Consider the following 19977-nt stretch of genomic DNA (forward strand, 5'->3'; position numbering starts at 1 on the left):
CTAAAGGATAAGCGGAAACAGCCTGCAAACTAAGTGCCAGTGGGAAATATAGAAAACCGGGAATGTCGAGGGTTCGGTAATGAAAATTAATGGCGCTCTTTTTCATTTAATGAAGGCAGTCTGTGGAGTAACCGTGCCGTTATTTTAAGCATTGTTTCCAGCCAAAAAAGTGTCAGTTTATAAAGTACAGAAATAAAAGTCCTTTTTGAACGATGGGAAACTTTTTGAACGTTTGTGAAGAGCGAATGGATACGCGCTAAGGTCATGCAGCAGGAGCGAAGATGGCATTTCTTCATGTGAAGAAATGACATCGAAGAATTCTTTCTCTCGCGCTTAGTTTAGCACTTTATTTCTTATTTTTAATTAGGATAGATCCCTGGCCTCTCTGTATAATTTTAGCAGTAATTTTGGATTTAAATAACAGTAAAGACGCAATATAACCAGTAGACAAGTACATCTACAAAGAACGCTCCCAAACCGTGACAAAACTACTGGGCTCGTGTTTGAAGAATACGAGAATGGAACACAAACATGATGGCGAAATATATGAAAAATACGTTTTATTTCTAACGCAAAAATACAACCAGCTAAATGTTAATTGAACTTGAATAATGGAACAATTCTAAACGCCATAACACGAAAACAAGAAGATATTTACGTCCTCGTGGCTGGTGGTATAAAGGAATGTCACTAACAAGATAGCGGAAAGACGAAGGTGTAATTTTCTCAGCTGTGACTCTCTTCAAAAGCTGAAGGAGTCGCCACTGGTTGTCTCTGCACAAATTAAAACAAGTTTTCAATGATTTCGAGTTATAAAAGAACTGGCTAGTTAAATCTTAGAGTTTACTGAATGGTATGAATTGAATATTTATACAAATTCCGGCCACATCGCGCCATTGACAGCGCGCAAAAATTACATTCAATAAATAATGTCTTAGATCAGGAACTCTTAGATACAAAAGCTTTTCCCAGCAACATTCACACCTTTAACAAAGAGAGAGGAAATTTGTTGTCGATTAGCTTTTTCAGAAGGATTAACACTGGATTAGAAACGCGTAAAGGCGGAAAGGTACTGATCTGCACTAACAAGAGTTCCTTCGATTAAATAACGCTCTCATGTACAACAATTAACATACCGCAATGAATCCACGGAATTGATTGACCCTCGCGTTTAGCGAGAACCTTAGTTGTTGTTGTTGTTCTTAAGTTTCGTGCTACAAGTAAAAGTTTTCGGCTTGGCAAGCTTGGCGAGCTGGCGGGGAATGGCAGAGAGGCGAGCACGCCATGTGATGCCGCTGCGATTCCTGCGCGCCGTTGAAATGTTCCTTATTTTTTCCTGATGTCTCGTTGACTTTTTCGTCTTTCTTCCATTTCATGCGGCGGTTCTGGAACCAGATCTTTACTTGCCTCTCAGACAGACTTAGTGTCTTGGCGATCTCGCTCCTTCTAGAACTGCACAGATATTTGTTGAAATGAAACTCTTTCTCCAACTCTAAGAGCTGCTTGTTCGTGTAGCTCGTTCTATGCCGCTTCGCTTGCCTCTGCCCTGCAAGTATAAAACAAAGAAAAATATATGTCAAAACAGTGACATTCTGACGGGGAAAAAGCATTTTATATTATGCACGAGGGTGCGTGCAGGCAATACCTCTAACTTAAACATATTAGCTTGAGTGTGCCACAGTTTTAAACTTCGTGCGATTTAGAGTGCAAATGTAAAGAAACCCGCGGCGAAGTTAAAAAAGGATGAAGATAAACCAAGCGCGAGCTTCTGTAAAACTTCTTACATTGTTACTGATCGTTTCCCTTCTCGTTTGGGCAAAGTTCAAGCTTTGCTGTCGCGGTCAAAATAGATTTCACTTCACGTCTAAATGGTGGCTTTTGTTATTCAATTGGTGCAAGGTTCCATAATTAAACAACCCTTCTCGCCAATGGGAACGTTTCTTTAGCGAAACAATGTCAACTGGATGTTTGCAAACATCCCCGTGCGTTGAATGTTACGATAAAATGTCAACATTTAATCTTTCGTTTCTATCAGCCCTTTCGCCCAGCAACGAAATGCTAAAGACGAACTTCATTAATCACAAGAGAAGACAACCTACTCTTCAAACCTCCGCCCTATTAGTGACAGAAAAGATACTCAACAATAATAGACAAACGGACCATAATTTCAAAATCTCGAAAATGTCACTCATTATTTGCAATCTAAACCATTTAGTCAACCAGCTCAAAGAGAATATAGGAAAAGAGGGATTAGTTTGTTCCGCTGGTTTTCAACCCGCAGTAAAACCTCGAGATCAAGTCTCGCGCTAAAGACCCACGGACAGGCTGTCCGAAAAAATGAAGGTTATCAGTTTTGCTGAAAAGGGTGACATACCGAATCCAAATTCTGACTTTCCGCCTTTCTTGGATTTCATCCATGGATAAATAGGCTGAAGGAGATAGTCTGGAATCGGTGTTGTGTGATGGGAAGCGGACGCCCTTGCATCTCCAGCACTAGTGTTCTGCCGTGATGGCTGAGGAGTTGTAAGTCGGATTTGCCGATCTTCGGGTTGTTACGTCCAAGAAGGGAAAATAATTCCCTGTCAAATTGATTTGGCGCTCAAATGACGAGGACAGCTGCGAAGTGTATTGCTGAGCATAAATCTCTGCTGAGGTAGGATAAATCGGTGGATGGGCCATGTTTGTCGAAGATGATTTATATAGGCCTGACATCTTAACCCTTAACAACATGAATTATGACAAATCGACTAGTGGAAGGACTTTTTAGAGCTTCACGTGACCCATTTCGACCAATCAAATTCGAGTACCACACTGAGTTCATGACCTCGGCGTTCTCTTATGTAGAGTGTTTGTTAGGTAATTTTCATACACCTTCTACAAACACATCAAGTGAGATCAACTCGCTAAATAGAACAGCGTACGGGTGAGCGATGTGTAAGTCATATTATTTTGCATGCATTGCATGCCAGGATTTACGTGCGTTTTCTCTCTAATTTGTTAAAGCAAAGCACTTTATTTTCATTTTCGCCATATTGAACCGTTTTCCCGGGCCTCAATGAAACATAACACGGAAAACAAGTGTTGCGATAACCTGCAATAAATCTTCCCAGCAATTGAGTCATAAATCTCCGTCAGTCTCTTTGATTAATGTGCTCTTGCGGAAGAAAGCGCCATAGGGCGGCGCCGAAATACTAGCGGTCTGCAGTTATTTCAGCACATGACACAAACGGAATCTTTTATCGCGTGTTTCAAATGGAGTCTCTTTGTCGCAAACTCTTTGCATATGTGGCATCACCCGTTGACCCTATGATTAATTGCCTGCCAAGATTTTTGAACTGCGTACAGAGCGAGTTTCTTAGCCGCGTGCGTGTTTCACGATGTAAGTAAACACTGTGACGGATCTTGCGCCAAGGTTTTTCAATCAGCGCTGAAAAGTGACCGACTACAGACTGACTAACATGAAGAAAAGATACCGCTGTAAACAAATAAACATCATCTTAACATTTAGCTAGCATTTACGTGAGTTAAAGACTCAGAATTCGCCCCTTAACAGCAATAACAATAAATTCATTATTCTCTGAGCGTTTTTAGCGATTTTACATATATATAGGATCGCCGACGTTTTTAGCCCTCAAAACATTACAGACCCAAATGCACTTGCAATGAAGTCAGTTTTCTCTCTTTCGTTTATAGCTAAGAAGAATTGCTTCCTTGCTAGTGAAAATCTTGGGATACTTTTCTGTCTTTGATCTTTATAGTTTGTTATTTTAAAGGCGTTTTGGTTTAACGAGCATCTTTCCGATCGAGGTTGTGATTTCTGCGATGAAATGTTGTGACCTGCAAGGACTTAACTGACGACTTTTAAACCAGTCTTGAATTTGTCCTTTTTGTAATAAATGCAGAATTAAAACAGTTATTCCTTGCAATCATCGTAATACTTGACCTTTCCTAATGGGACTAAGGATTTTCAACCAAAACCAACATCCTTAGCCAAAACCGAAACGATCCCAGCCTTGTTCTAAATGCGCGCCAAAGGTTAATTTTTATTTTCAGTCGATTCTTTATTTTTGCGCCTCAGCAGAAATAGCAGCGGCAATTTTCCTGTCAGACAAGCTGTCTCGGCATTGATTAATAGCTCACTAACAAGAAATTGAGAGACCTAAGTGTTTACTTATTAAATTAACAAATTGTTATAGTGATTGTTCTTTTGTATCATTTAACCGGACAAAGAACCTCCTCAAAGCCAAACCGTGATATTCAACAACACCCGAAGCACGGAAACTCGGACCGCTTGTATTTGTCATTCATTACCTTTTTTCTCAGTTTTCGATTCTGAGAAATTTTGCTACGATTTTGTTCAAGGTATTTTCATACGCGCACAGGAAATCCGGCAGAGATCAACTTGTTTCGTTCAAAGATAAGAAAAAGCTGGAAATTCCAATGAATTGCGTATAGATTTTGGGCAAAAGCACTCATGCTTTAGGCTGTAAATAGATTACAATTACTTGCTTTTAATTAGTGTCGGCACCATGAGCGGAAAGAATGGAATTGTACGTCCTTTCAATTAACATGTATTTCATCACACAATGCTCTTGAGCCAGGATAGATTCAAGCGACTTACAAATTGTTTCACTCGACGAAAGCTTGTTAAGAGTCGATTTCAACGTTTGTTTGGAACTGTATCTATTTTGCGTGGAATTTTAAATACTACCACATAATGCAAAGTCAAGGTTTCGTGAGTTGAGTTGACCACTTTTTCTTTGTAAACTAATATCTTTCACTACAATGCTTAGAAGATTTCCTACCGGAATCTTGTCTAATACTCACACCCAAAACTAACAAGGCGTTGCTGTTGTTCAAAGTACCTGTTTTTTAATAAACAAATGCCTAAGATCATTGAGAGGATTTTTTGTTATTTCTGAAGTGTATTCCAAAATAGTGAGGAATTAGTGAAACCATGTGTTTCCGGAGAACTTAAATAATCCAAGATTATTGTACTTTGTTGTACTTAACAGAGGCAAGGTCACGTTATTTTTAGGCGGTTCTGTCACGTAAAAAATGTTCATAAAATCCCATAAAACGACCAAGTATAAAAGGTTTGAAATTATGCGCTTGGTATAAAATATTAGAACCCCTAAGACTAGGGCTTTTCACAAGTGCTCGACATTTTTTGTCAACTTTTCATGTTTCAAGTTCTTTCGGGCAACTTGTTGCATTTTGAGCAATTTCTAGACCTAAGCTCTCCGAAGATTGTCCGAGTGTTGTTCGAAGATCATACGAACGTTTCCGAAGATTAACGAAGTTTGCCGAAGATTTTCAAGGAACATCCGAAGACGTTTTTAATATTTTAAACTTAGTCAGCAAACATGACGTCATCGATATCTTCACGATTTTTCTCAGTGAAAAAAATCCCCGTGATTCAACAAATTTTTGCCTTAAAATGTTATTTAGATACTTTTGTTGCAGTGAAGTTGCATGAAAGGGAAATTAGCATATATTTGGAGATAATTTACTTGATAAAATGCAGCGTTCTAAATTTTTTTGGGGCAGCTTTCGAGCACCTTTTTTAAAAATTTCTAGCAGCTTGTGGAAAGCCCTACCTAAGAATTGTCAATATTGAACATTATCCTACTAATTACCGATTGGTCGAGATACTTTTCTTCGTCCCGTTGTGGGATCACCGACGGCTGAACAATAACAGTTAATCGAGATAAAAATGGTACTACTTGATCCTCACCAGAAGTGTATCCGATAACGAGTGAACAACTAGAAAAAAAACCTTGGCAAACCAGAGAGTCTAGAGATCCCGCGACAGAGAAAATTAAGACCATTCTTACACGTGAGTCACTTCGACGGCGCAAATTAGCTATTGGTTAAATTTTCGCGCCCATTTTCCTTGGAAAATACAAATTCAAAAACCTAAGAAGTACAACGCTCTTCTTTGTAAACAGCAATGACTGTAAACTGTAGTTTACACATTTGTTTTTTTTTTGGTATTGTTTGATTTTCACATTTGTTACTGATTTCTCAGTATTGCATTCTATCTGTTTAGTAGCCATTTTTTTTTCTTTTGCTTGCATCCTGTGATTCCTGTGTCTGTGTCATTTAAATAAATAAAATTATAAAAAGAGGATAGTGATTTATAAATGACCTTAAAAGCCTCGAAACAAAAGAAGTAGGCTTAGCAAACAAGATCGGCTAAAACTTTTTTTTAGAGCTTAAAGGATAAAAAAAGCAATGGGTTTTCCCATACCGGGAGTCGAACCCGGGCCGCCTGGGTGAAAACCAGGAATCCTAACCACTAGACCATATGGGAAACGATGAGGAATAAGTTCAATCAACAAATCAAAAGTAAAACTAACATTTTCTTGTTACTTATCATTTTTTAGGACAATACTTCAATATCGGTTATCTGAATTATAAGTAGTTTTGCCAGAAGAGCCAATTATAGAAACATATCGTTGGAAAAAATTAAAAACAATCATGTGTCTGGTTCTCCACTACCCGCGCCACGTACCCAGAACAACGTCTCACTGTGAAATCCAATGCAATGGGCTCATTAAATGTGTTTTTTTCCGGATCAGAGCCAGGGGTCAGAGCTTTGGAAAGAGTACAGTTCCAAAACTGGACCTCCAAAAATCGGACCGGTGGGGAACGGATAGGCGCTACGGAAAGCAGCTCTCGTATAAAAGAAAAGCCTATCCGGTCCGTGTTTTGTATATGATATGCGATCCAACCGGAGAAAATCCCTCGATTTCGAATCAATACAAAAAGCTAAAATAAAAATGTTGCTGGCATGGAGAGACTGAAATAATAATGTACTTAAGACACCAGCTATACAAAAGGCGAATAATTGGAGTGGCAGACGGGATTGCCAAGATTTTTTCCATTTGAAAAAAGCAAAAACAAAAAAATAAGAAGTCGTGCTATTCCCATACCGGGAGTAGAAGAAGAAGGAACCCGGGCCGCCTGGGTGAAAACCAGGAATCCTAACCGCTAGACCATATGGGATGTTATTTATTTTAAATGCCAAAATCTCAATACCGGTTATCTAAATTATACGTAGTTCTGCCGGAACAGCCAATTACAAAAAATTATATCGTTGGAAAGAATTGAACTAAAACCAATCATGTCTCGAGTTCTCCAGTTTTCCCGCGCCACCCAGAACTACGTTTCACTGCGAAATCCGATTGGCTCATTGCGGTATGTCCAGTATGCATTAGCCTGAGAATCAGACTTTTCTGAAAAGGAAAGGAGAAAGGGAAGAAGTAAGGAAGGCCTGATACTCAGGTAAGGTATGCATTGAGCGCGCTCCGATTGGCTAGATTGGTTGTTTACGAGTCAGTCCTTTGGGAACGGTACTCCAAAACTGGACCTCCAAAAAGCAGACCGCTCGGGAACGGATGTACAGACCGCTCGGGAACGGCGGTACAGAAGAGCTAAAAAGCTAAAATAAAAATGTTGCTGGCATGCGGAGACTGAAATAATAATGCACTTAAGTCACCAGCTATACAAAAATATAGTAAGTGGAGTGGCAGCTCGGGATTACAATATTTTTTCCATTTGAAAAAGGAAGAAAAAAAATGATTATCGTGCTATTCCCATACCTAGTACAGTCCCTGAACTCTACTTTTCCGCGCGCCCTATATGGGGTTGAACCCAGGCGCGCAAAGAGAAGTCCAGGATAACTTGCATGCGCATGCTCAGAATCAATCTAATCTAGATAGCGAGGAGTAAACGTGGCGTCACTTGCTTAGGACGCGCGCGCTAGGATAAAAATGCTCGCTCAATATTCGTACGATATTCCACGCGACCAAAAAGCGCGCTGATATAAATGAAATAAAAATATTCTTTGTCTAAATTGCATCTTTAAACTCAACACAATTTCAATAAACAGCTACAAAATACTGGGAATAGTTAACTGATAGCGAATTGTGTTTTGAGCCGAAACGACTTTTAGTAGACATTGACTGGAAAGCTTGGCTTTTTTATAAGTTATTGCTCAAAGGTGATCCTGCTTTAGTAAAAGGTCGCGTAGTTGAACTCGTCATCTGTGCGCGCGCGTTTTTAAAAGTGCTGCTCAAATATGGTTTTCCCCCAATTTTGGGGCAAAAACTAGCGCATGCGCATGCAAGTTATCCTGGACTGCTCTCTTTGCGCAGCCTGGGTTACAACCCTCTTTCCATTGGGCGCGCGGAAGAGAGAAAGTTCAGGGACTGGACTATTCCCATACCAGGAGCCGAACCAGGGCCGCCTGGGTAAAATCCAGGAATCTTAACCGCTAGACCATATGGGACGACCTCCTCCTTAAAGACAAAATATCTATCGAAAAAAGGAGGGCTCAGTATCAAATTCCAAAATACCTTCCAGGTGCCTTATTTTACTCTATTTTTTCTTCCTTTTTTCTTTTTCCTTTTTATTGTTATCAATGCATGTACTCGCTTTGTATATCATTCCTTTTTCCTTTTTTGTTATTTATTGTCCTAAAAGTATAGCTTCATGTCACTGTAACTGTAAATAGAGTAATTAAGAAACGGCACAAACTGTATACTATTTTTTCCATTTGAAAAAGGAAAAAAGTAATGATTATCTACTATTCCCATACCGGGAGTCGAACCCGGGCCGCCTGGGTGAAAACCAGGAATCCTAACCGCTAGACCATATGGGACAAGATACTGAAGAAGTTCAATAAGAAAGAGAAGTTAAATTGTCACTCGTGTAGGGAAATAAAAAGAAAGCCAGATGTAATGTTATTGATGCTTTCATTTTTGTTCTGTACAAAGAAGTCTTAGCCAATACGAAATGGTTTCCAATCCTTTTCTGGTCTTCATGAATCAGATTATCATAGTACAAAATGGAATACAAATCTCATGACAGAAGTAAATCGTCTGAGCCTCGTTCCCAGGGTTTTTCTCTTGGTAAAGCCCTGGGAACGAGATTGCAGGAAACAGTACCTATTTGCTCGAATAAGCGCCGCCCCCGAATAAGCGCCACCCTCGAATAAGCGCCGCATTTGGGACAAAAAAGTTAATAAGCGCCGCCCCCCAATGAGCGCCGCAGTCCCGATGCGGCGCTTATTCGAGGAATTTCGTTTAACTAAAAACAACGCTACAAGTCCTACAAATCAACTCGAAAACAAACCTGGACATTGCTTTCCATGAAAAGTGATTGTTTAACCACTCGCCCATTAGTTTTTCTATCCAACATTCTTACAATACGTAGTTCTGTAATGGTGGATTCGTGAGGGGATTCTTTACGGCGGACAAAATTGCCAGGACAGCTATGCACGACTTGCGTCTACGTTCACTCAAGAGTCGATTCACTGACATTCAAAAGACGCTATTTTCAATACCTGTAAAAGGTCAGATTCTTTGTGGCGTTCAAATTTTAAATAAGCGCCGCCCTCAAATAAGTGCCGCCCTCGAATAAGCACCGCACTAGAGGCGCGAAAAATTAAATAAACGCCGCGGCGCTTATTCGAGTAAATACGGAAGTTCTGAAAAGAACTGTCGTTGGTGACTGATGTTTTGACAACCGGAGCGAAAGTTTTCTTCAGAAGCAAGTGAAGACTATTTATACTGCAGTTTTCCAACTACACATGGAACACTATAGACAGCAACTCAAGTTAAACAAATGAATTCTGAATTCGAAGCAGTATCTTGTCCCATATGGTCTAGCGGTTAGGATTCCTGGTTTTCACCCAGGCGGCCCGGGTTCGACTCCCGGTATGGGAAAACCTTTTTTTTAATTTCAAAACATTGAAAAATTTGTTTCTTTTTACCAACCACTGCGTTGAATACTCTTTTTTTTGGCGACTTTATACTACGAGACTTCAAACCCGGGGGGGGGGGGACCAAAAAGTAACGGGGAGGCTCCGCCCCGCCACCCCAACCAAACCAGACAGAAAGTACCCCCGACCCAAGACCCCCAACCAGACGGGCAGACGGACGCGGAAGCGAAAAAAAAAACAGCAAGTGGGGCGAAAAAACGGCCCCAAGACGGACCAACCCCGAACCACGGAAACGCACCCAAACCGAGGGCCCCGGGGAGCCCCCCGAGGCCGAGGGCCCCCCCCCCCCCCCAGGCTTCAATGAGAGAAGATTCGATTTCAGATGATAGCACTATAAATACAACCTTTTTTTTAAATGATAGTCGTCATTCATATTTCCGACAAATCCTATAGAAAACTATATCCGGCTTAGACATTTACTTGACTGTATAATCTTACAGCTATTAATACAGCTATTAAAAGTGTTTATATTTCATATCTCAAATTTGCAGTTGTAATCTTTGATCACAGCGAGTTTGAGAGAAAGTTTGTTTTGAAATTCAAATTCAATTTAATAAGGTAATTTTAAAACATGCTATTGACAAAACCCATGGCGTTACCCCAATTTCCAAACCCACTCCGCAGCACAGAACTGTCGAGAACCTTCGTCTTTCTTAATCCGTCCCTTCCCAAAAATAACCATTTTGGTTATTTTTGTTTTATAATAACTATTTTGCTGTCTAAGAAAACAATTTTTTGGCATTTTTTTATTCCATACTTTTACTGCACTGCATGGTTTGATTTCTCCGCGCTTTTTCGTTTTTCCTGACAGCCAAAGACTTTCTGTGACATTTTCAGAATTCTAAAACATAAACCTAAAACTTAAACCACTTATCCGTATTTTATTACATATATACATTTCAACCTATCATGTAAAGCTCTTTAGTATTTAAAGACATCGTTTTCACTTGTCCTCGTGAGAAAATTGTGTGTCAAAACAGATCTTGTTTTTAGAGATTTAGAATTGTGAATTTTGATCAACCTTTTGTAACGGCCCGAATGAGACTGCCAGCAACTTATCTTGTTTTTGAAAATGATAAGAATTATTTTTCATAGTTACGAAGAGCAAAATGGTAAGGTGACAAAAGCAAATCCTGAATTTGGTTCTCGACATTTTCCGCGCTTGCGTATACGGGGGGGGGGGGGGGTATACTCGAGATAATGGCTATACGGAAAGGCTCAGCACAAAACTGGACAAGCCTTTTCCAGGCTTAAGGTAGTATAAAAGGGTAGACGTATTGAGCTACTGCACGTGTTAGGTATACTAATGAGGTATGAACAATCCATAATTTGGGCAATTTTCAAAGGTTTTCTTTCTTTTCAGACATTTTGAAACAAGGTACGTTTATGACCCTCTGTAGTTCAGTATAATTTATTCCTCACTCAAAACATGACGAAGTAAAACGTAATGTCTACGATCTAGGCCATTCTCTGAGGTATAAGAAAGGGGACAAAATCTCCACGTTCAAAAGATACAAACTTGTACAATTTCCTATAAAAGGCCAATATGCAAAAGGTTCCAGTGAATACCCAGATCACCTTTCGGTCTTGTCGCGTGCACTTTGATGTTTTTTTAGTGCCGACAACCTTTCTCGGGGGGAATAGCGTGTATTGCCACTGGGTGCAACATTTTACTGTGAATCAGTCTGATTGGCCCGTTGCAGTATTCAGTCAGCGCGTTTCGAAATGCCAGATCAGTAACATCGCTCTTGGTTGAAAACCTGAGAGTCATTTAGAAAACCGTTCTATTGATCAATATTTATGGAACATGGAACCCAAAATTCTTTTACCTTTATATAATTCGGCAGTTGAAAACTACGGCTAGATAAGAAGATTATAGGGAAAAATATTAAATGAAAACAAAAGTTGGAGCTAAGCACCTATCGTGTTTCCGTTAGCTAGCAGTTTTAACGGCGGGTAAGTAGGCTTAGCAAAACAAGATTATATTGGTCAAGATTGTCCTCTTTTGAAAAAAAAAATACGTATTCCCATACCGGGAGTCGAACCCGGGCCGCCTGGGTGAAAACCAGGAATCCTAACCGCTAGACCATATGGGACTGCTTGACAGCAACAATGAAAAAAAAAAAAAAAAACTAAAGATGGCTTACAAAGTATGAAATATACATATCAATCCCCCATTCCCGAAAAAGGACTGAAATAAGAAAGCAATCAGCCAAGAAATTTAAAGAGACTGGACATATAAATAAGTTGACCGTTTACTGAAAAAAAAAAATTAACACATAGGATTGAAGCTGTTGGCCGAGATAGCCCGGTAACGGGCGATACCCAAATCGGCTTGCTCCTGGCTACAACGCCTTAAGAAGCGGAATTTCAAAAACTGTTGACACAGAAAAGATCATAAATACCCTCTTAACTATCTACAAGTCAAATTAAGAAATTCCATGATGTTATAACATGGTCCTTGTTTAAAAAGAATTTGTCGAGAAAAGGCGATTTGACCTATGACTAGCGGTAAAAGATAGGCTTTGCTTATTTTGTCGATGCAATGTGACCCTAGCCTTCGCACGTTTAACATTCTCGGCCATTCGTTTTACTTTTTTTTTTTCTAGTCCTTAACATTCCATGACGTTATCCCATATGGTCTAGCGGTTAGGATTCCTGGTTTTCACCCAGGCGGCCCGGGTTCGACTCCCGGTATGGGAAAACCTTTTTTAATAATTTCAAAACTTTGACAAGTTAGTTTATTTTTGCCAACCACTGCGGCCAGTTAAGTTAAATATTTCAGTTAAAGCTCCTACATTTTTTTTCAGCGACTTTATACTACGAGACTAAACTTAGTCATTCACTTTAGTCATTCATATTTTCCACAAATCCTGAATAACACTATCCGGCTTAGACATTTTTTTGACTGTGTAATCTTACAGCTATTACACAAGGCGCCAGTGACCACATCACACCGTGCAGAAATCCAACAGAAGTCAACTGCAAGCATCCACGGGATGGAACCAAAGATGTGAAAAAAAAGGGCACAGGCCGTGTAATACAGCTATTACAAGTGTTCTTTCTTCTCCCTTGCCTCCAGCTCGATCCCTATGTCTAGCGTAGATTCCTGTTCCCCAGGCGGCCCGGGCGACTCCCGTATGGGATAATCACTTACATGCAGCAAGGCTGTATTGTTTGTGTATTTTTGCTGACTAGATTGTTTGTACTCCTCGTTGCGCATTTCGTTGGCGCTGTAATCTTTTTTATCTTATTCTCCTCATGTAATTATATATGAAAATTAAGCCTTCTAAAGGAAATACTTTGGGTCCCCTAATTTGAAAGCGTAACTTCCATTTACACCTCTTTCCAATTTAGCCTTTCTGTGTTTTGTAATGTTAGTAATGAAAGTAGTATTAGTATATTAGTATTGTAGGTAAGTAGCGGTATTTTTTTGAATTGTAATGTAACATAAAGTAGCTGTCTTAGTATTGTAACTAAGTAGCGGATATATATATATATATATATAATAATAATAACATTTATAGTGCGCAAATTTCTATATAAAATGTTCAAATGCGCAACAAGAAAAAACGGAATAAAAAGCTAAAAACTAAAATACATTAAGAGTAAACTACAATGAATTTAAAAAGCTAAAGCTACAATTAAAGGTAAACTTACAATGAAACCAATTATACTGCAAATGTTGTTAAAAATCGTCCTGTTATATAAGTATTGTATTAAAGTATTGTCAGTAGTGTAAGTATGTAAACATGTCTTTGTGTGTTGTAATAAAAAAAAAATAAAAAAATAACGTTGGCGGTCCTTTGCTGTTTTAAGTTTTCTTTTATGGGAATAATGTTTTTTTTATTCAACAAGAGCTAACCATTTTATTTTGGACCATTTCAGTTGATATATTGAACTTATCAAAACAAGGTTATAAAATGACTTGATCAACTGGAAGAAAGTTAACGGTGGAGATCGAAGAAAAGGATCATCAAATTCCTCGGTACTTTCAGTGGAATGCTCCGCACTGAGTAATGCTTGGCTGAAAAGTTGCACCTAGGCAAAGTATAATGGAAATCCCGAGATATCTCAATACCCCTAAAACATAAATTGTTAACGAAACATTGGACTGATTCTTAATTCTGAGAGCTAGCGAGGTTTCATCTTTTATGCAAAGGCAGAGAAAAATAAATATTCGCGCCGCGTCAAGAGCTTCGTGTCCATGACTGCACGCTTTAATATGGACCTAGGGACTGGAATCGAGATCATGCTTAATGGCTAACAAGGTGCCAATCCTAAACTTTCACACTCACGCCACTTTACGTCACTGCTGACAAGACAAATATTTATGTTTTCCAAAATGATCAGGAAATACGGTGCTGTGTTTCATGGGAAGTCTTGAGTGGGCAGAGGTGTCAAGCTATGCTTTTGACGCCTTGTTTGCGCCGACTGGCGGACGCCAAAAGAGGATTATGTACAAACATTCCATTTATGTTTCGTGTCCTGGGGTAAAATTGCACCCCGGGACTCAAGTTGTAGAAACGCCCTTACGATTTACTTAGAATTTGTCGAAATGGCTAAAGATTTTCTGCAGAATTATACACTTTTAGGTCTTGCGTAGAGGGAGAATATTGAATATAATCTCTTTACGTCCACTGAATGGTTTATCAATGCTATTACAGTGTTATGAATGCTACATTGATATTTCTCCGCAGTGGACGATAAAGGACCACTGGCGAGTGAACGGAACGAACTAGAAGAAGTTAGTTCTCCAACATCGCAAAAATATTACCATGCAAGTTACTAATCGTTCAACAACTTTGTTACCTCAAAAAATGTCTTAATTCGTGAAACTGTTCGGTAATTTGGTGTTGAACTTAATTGCCATTATTTGTACAGTTGTGCAAGAGCAGTTCGAGATAAAGCACGAAAATTAGATTTCAAAGAAGATGCATTCCTTTTTTTCGATGAAGTCATCGTGCGACAACGGAAAGATTCATTGCAACATAAGTAGTCAGTTATTATACCGAACGATATGGTTGACATTGCAAAACGACCAAATGAACTCACTTCTTGAGAAACAAATCTCGTCATCTTAGAAGCTCTTTGTGAAAGGCTTCGATATAAAAGCAAAAATCAAATATAGTTTTAGCTAAGCTGAGACTGAGACTTGACTGCTATGGTCATACGTTTATGGGGAAAAATCTGAAAAATCTGTCTGTTTTTCACCCAGCGACTGCTCTTATTGTTATATGGGGTAGCTGACTGAAAAGTTGAGAAAATAACTCAACTGAACTCGTACAGGAACTTGTATGAGAAGGTAACCGTTTAAAAGCAATCGAATCACGACTTTCCAGATTTAACTGATCCAACTGGTAATTGAGTACATCTATATTTGAATCTTTATTAAGAAGGAACCGAAACCGTACCTGTCAGCTAGGTGAACCCTTTTACTTTTCATTTTGCAAGTCATCCTCCTTGCTCAGTCATCTACATGGCACACTATGACTAGAAAAATAACAACAACAAATTAAAACAAAACTTTTGAATGCGCAAAACTAGTCTTTTCTGAATAGTCTGTAAAACGTAGGAGTTCGCAGTACAACATTCAGTATTTCTGTTAGACTTTTCGGGTAGCGTATTTGACGAGGAGAGGAAAGATTTTGGTTGGGAACGTTCGTGGTCATGAGAGGCACATTTGAAACGGAATTTTCTACGAAGGCTGAATTTGCACTTTCGCTCGTTGGGTGTTTGTCTGTTTGGAGTAACAGGCCGATTCTAACTTGGTTCAGAGGCTTGGAGGAATAAAACAAAAGATATTATATATTCTTTTCTTAACTTCAATGTGATTCCGTTTGTTTTATTCCCCCAAGCTCAAAAGCTAAGCCGGTGAGAATTTTATATCGAAAGCGGCCCATTGCCGAACTGATTAGGAACTACTACGAACAGAGGACTTACGTAGTTAAACCGTTGCATGTGCGTCTCTTTTTAAAGTTTTCACTGACCCTATTTTTCTGTTCTGTTCCACAGCTTGGTTACAGAACAACTTTGCATAAATTCCAAGCGACACTTTTTTCGTTCATTGGGATGTTCAATCTTGTAAATAACGAAAACTGAAGAGGTCGTAATCAAAGAGGCCTTTACCACCTTCCCTGCAAAATTCTGATTGAAGACAATGGGGTAGCCTTTCCATTTTAAGCGGAAGATTTGTCGTTTCATGTTTCGCTTGTATTTTGTTTCACAAATAATGTCCTATTCTGCCACGAAACCAAGTGATCTGACCAATTTTAGCGACAGCCTCAGGGGAGGATGCAACTTAATCTGTCTTTGATCTGGTAGAGCTTACTAGAAAACATTCTTTTCATTTCACTGTTTAAAAAAGCCAAATAGGCAAATATATATTTATCGTAATGAACTCAGTTCCATATCAAAAATCTAATACTTTTCTCTACGTATATTACATGGAATAAGCTATTAGTTTTGTCTTACCTACAAGCAATCATTTAGAATACATGATTCTCATATCTTAAAGTGGACAAATGCAACAATAGACCTATGTTAGCAAAAGTTAGTTTTCTTACCATTTATTCCTAAACTTAAAAAAACTGTTGAGTTAAATCATCAAACGCAGCAACGCTAGGTGATCAAGAACAGCAAGAAAATTTCTTGGCTTACCTGACGAAAATAGTTAAACGAGTTTATTCTAGCACAAACATTTTCAGTCTTATAACTGTAACTGATTTCATACTTCTCTCGAGGCAGTGTCTCAGTCCAAAAAACTACCCCAATGTGGCATATTGCACATCGAGTTAGAGAGTCTCCCTTCCAAGAATTTCGTTTTACGAAGTTCAGTTTTTCTTTAGGTATATCGCATACTCGGAGTTCTTTACTGAGGTTACTCAAAGCCCGTGGTTTAGAAGAGTTAGAGCAAATGTACTAACTAAACGGCAGGACAAGAATACTAGAGACACACAAGTCCTGATACGACAAACTCATGACTTATCGCGGATGAAATGAACAAAGCTCATTCTGTATCTCAATTATTTTCTACCACAAGGTCTCTAGAATTTCATGGACCATTTATCGCTTTATAGTGCACATGATAAAGTTAATTTTGATTCAAAGAATTGTGCTTTTGTTTGCACATAGAAACGATTTTCAGTATTACTAAAAACATGGACACATAAACAAGCGAGGCCTTGAATTCCCCGTCAAGCTGTATGAACAGTCATATAACTATTGATATGATAGTCCTCTAGTTTAATTGAATTTGCGCAACGATAAAATACAGACAAAAGTTAGTTCTAAATCGTACTTGCAAATCTGAATGGAACATTAAATAATTAAAAATCTAATTAAATTATAAGTTTTTGCCGACAGACTATTGTGCTAAAGGAGTGTCCATAACCACAGTATACAGTGAAAGATAATTACTAAGACAACTGTATAATTAAACTTTGAGAAACAAAGTTAAGGAGATATACCTGTTTAGAAGAAGATTCGCGTGTCTTCTCACCTTCTTGAGAACCCGTTAAAAATCACTGCTTAATTATTGCCGTGTTCACGCGAAGTTTAAACTCGTTAGTAAAAGGCCATGTTGCTGATCACAGAACTGAATTGCACAAGATTTGCTTATCTTGCTTCACAGGTAGTTTTCACTGTGAGTTAAACGAGATTTATGTGAAAAGCATGCGTTAGTTGGAGACTTTGAGTCTATTGCCACCTGGCGCTAGGCCGCTGTCCAACTCAAATCATAAATCAATCGCTTGGTTGGCATACGTGCAACACGCAACGGCTTATTTGCTTACAACAGGAAAGTAAATGGATAAAGCTCACTTTACCGGCAAACTGAACAATCACTAACTCACTAAGCTACATAAAAATTTTCTTTTAGTCACAATTTGTATTCAAGGCGACAAGAAAAAGGAAAACGCACGTTGTAGTGTCTTCAAGAATCAACCTTTCTCAAAAAGCCATTTAAAAACTAATTTTAAATTTCGTTTTTTTTTTTCGACAGATGTACTAAACGTTATTTATCGGTATTGAATTACGGTCGAGGCTAGCAAAACTGTCGGGCAAATGATTTATCATTTACCTGCTATCTTTAACGCTTGCTCTCCAGATTTGTATTTTCTTTGTTTTAGATTTCTTCACTAAAAGGATATAGGCTTTTATCGGCTCCATATTTACTAAACAAACATGCACTCAGGAGGAATTTTCTCACGGAAGATGAAGCAAAAGTGATTATAAAAATCTTTTGAAAACAGCAAAAAAAGAAAAAAAAAAAAAAAAACAGTCGGAGCGTTAAGATTAAAAAAAAGCCCATAACTTCTAAAGGGTAATCTACCATTAAAAAAAGAACATATTCAACAAGTTTTTCAATTTGTAGCCAGTGAAGGAATTAACTCAGTTATGCATGAGTTGATAAGACGGAGTCTCTTCAAGCTTTACAACCATATACGTACAAAGCCTTTAGCATTACATTTTCCTACAAAAAAAAAAAGATACAAAAAAATCCTTCCGTTTTGAGATATATCCGTAGACGCGCTACTTATGAAATTCAATAATGAGACTGACAGCTTGGCACTTTTAGCTCTTCCTAAATATAATATATTTGTCTTTTTCAAAGAATGTGACGTGCAGGCGACGTAAAATATGGTTTTGACTTAAAGGTACTTTAGATCGCCCTTTCAAGGTTAAACCTCTGAATAAAAGACACGGCAGGACGTGTCAACTGTATGAGTATTTCTTGTGTAGCTTGGTATGCGAAGGCAGCACGATAAAACTGTCCGGTTTGCTATTTTTCTTTGCGTTTTAAGACCAAAAAACAAAACGTTTTAGCTCGCTGTGGTAAAAGACAAATTGCAATGGCGGCACTTTCAAAGCTCGTGGAAGAAGAATGCTAAAGGTAATATTTCCATTTTTAGGAACAATGTGAAAAGTGGTTTCGCTTTTGCTGGCTATGCCTTAGGACTGAGTATGATAACTTAGTAATAGCTTTTTCTATAATGATTCACGACTTTAACTTCAGACAACACCTTGTAACTCTTTCAAACCAATATTTGGGCGTGGCGTTTATTTATCAAATTTCCTTCTCCACCGACAAGATTTCTACTTCGGTACAACACTGTTGATTATCCCTGTACGTGGTTAACTTTGTGACAATTAAATTTAACTTAATAATTTTCCTCTTGATGTCAACTGATTTCAATTTAACTTGACAGACGATTTATGGTATGAGTGTGGTTCGAAAGAATGTTACTTATTAGTGTGGATAGAGCAATGATTTAAGATTAGCAAGAAATGGCGGCCATGTTGTCTGTTGATGAAAACGAAGATTGCTCACGGAATTGCTCAAAAAACGTTTTACAACCTCAGTGCTTTCTGAATGACGCAATAGAAATGTGCAATTAATTACAATGCAAAGGTATTTAACTGCAAAATCATAAACAAAACCTCGAGGGAAATAAGGTGTAAAAATCACTTCCCGAGCAAGTATGAGGCTTACAACCAAGCTGTCTATGTGCACTTTGTACTAAATTCGTTTTAACCTTTTCAGAGTTTTCAGAGCCTTTCGTATTTAACGATAGTTTTACCGTATTTCTTTTTGTGTTACTGGGAAATATTCCATTTCAGTTTAAATTAGCGCAGAGAGAATCGATTGCTTTGCAACACTGTGGTTTGACGAAGGAAGTCAAGAACAGCTTGATACACTGATACCCCGGGGAACCTCTCCTTAGCATCACATAAGTTCTCGTTGGTATTTCATCAAATTTATTCGTTAGAACTTAGTAAAAGCTCTGTAGGAACTCATTGGACCTTTCTGTTACTATTTCAGCGATGTTAAGGACATTTTGTGCGCGAAAACTGGCTTAACGAACTCGAATTGATGTTGACTGTTGGAGACCAAGCTCTTTAGCAAACTTGACATTTTTCACACCTAGCAAGAGATTCTGTTTATACGCACAATTAAGTTTCGGTGAAAAAGCTGTCTAATCGTTTTAGAGTGACAAAGAAAAGTCAACTTTCCTCTCTTTGACTGTTTAGTTACAGCTACAGCTACAATAATGAAATGTTGCCATATTTGCAAATACAAAACTCGACACGTGAATCAAGACGAATTCAAGAGATATTTTAATGGCATCTTGCATGTTGTGCTTGTAGTTTATAGTCTTTCACACATCGAGTATCGAGAGAAGATC

At 38.5% G+C, this 19977-nt stretch overlaps 1 protein-coding gene and 5 non-coding genes across 6 annotated transcripts; 2 read left to right on the forward strand and 4 right to left on the reverse strand.

Annotated features, from left to right (window-relative positions):
- Positions 1–543: 543 nt before the first annotated feature.
- Positions 544–4997, reverse strand: LOC144660075 (homeobox protein Hox-A5-like). The gene is given in 3 exon segments (XM_078520631.1): positions 544–1546; positions 2375–2513; positions 2515–4997. Coding segments are annotated over 3 exon segments (687 nt in total). The 5' UTR covers positions 2731–4997; the 3' UTR covers positions 544–1214.
- A 1247-nt stretch (positions 4998–6244) lies between these two features.
- Positions 6245–6316, reverse strand: Trnae-uuc (transfer RNA glutamic acid (anticodon UUC)). The gene has a single exon. It is a non-coding gene; the product is annotated as a tRNA-Glu (tRNA).
- Positions 6317–8596: 2280 nt separating this feature from the next.
- Trnae-uuc (transfer RNA glutamic acid (anticodon UUC)) lies at positions 8597–8668 on the reverse strand. Its single transcript has one exon. It is a non-coding gene; the product is annotated as a tRNA-Glu (tRNA).
- A 994-nt stretch (positions 8669–9662) lies between these two features.
- On the forward strand, positions 9663–9734 carry Trnae-uuc (transfer RNA glutamic acid (anticodon UUC)). Its single transcript has one exon. It is a non-coding gene; the product is annotated as a tRNA-Glu (tRNA).
- Positions 9735–11814: 2080 nt separating this feature from the next.
- On the reverse strand, positions 11815–11886 carry Trnae-uuc (transfer RNA glutamic acid (anticodon UUC)). Its single transcript has one exon. It is a non-coding gene; the product is annotated as a tRNA-Glu (tRNA).
- A 535-nt stretch (positions 11887–12421) lies between these two features.
- Positions 12422–12493, forward strand: Trnae-uuc (transfer RNA glutamic acid (anticodon UUC)). Its single transcript has one exon. It is a non-coding gene; the product is annotated as a tRNA-Glu (tRNA).
- The last annotated feature ends 7484 nt before the right edge of the window (positions 12494–19977 follow it).

Source organism: Oculina patagonica, chromosome 7 (genome assembly GCF_052425735.1).
Source record: "Oculina patagonica isolate OP01 chromosome 7, crgOcupat, whole genome shotgun sequence".
NCBI classification, from domain to species: Eukaryota; Metazoa; Cnidaria; class Anthozoa; order Scleractinia; family Oculinidae; genus Oculina; species Oculina patagonica.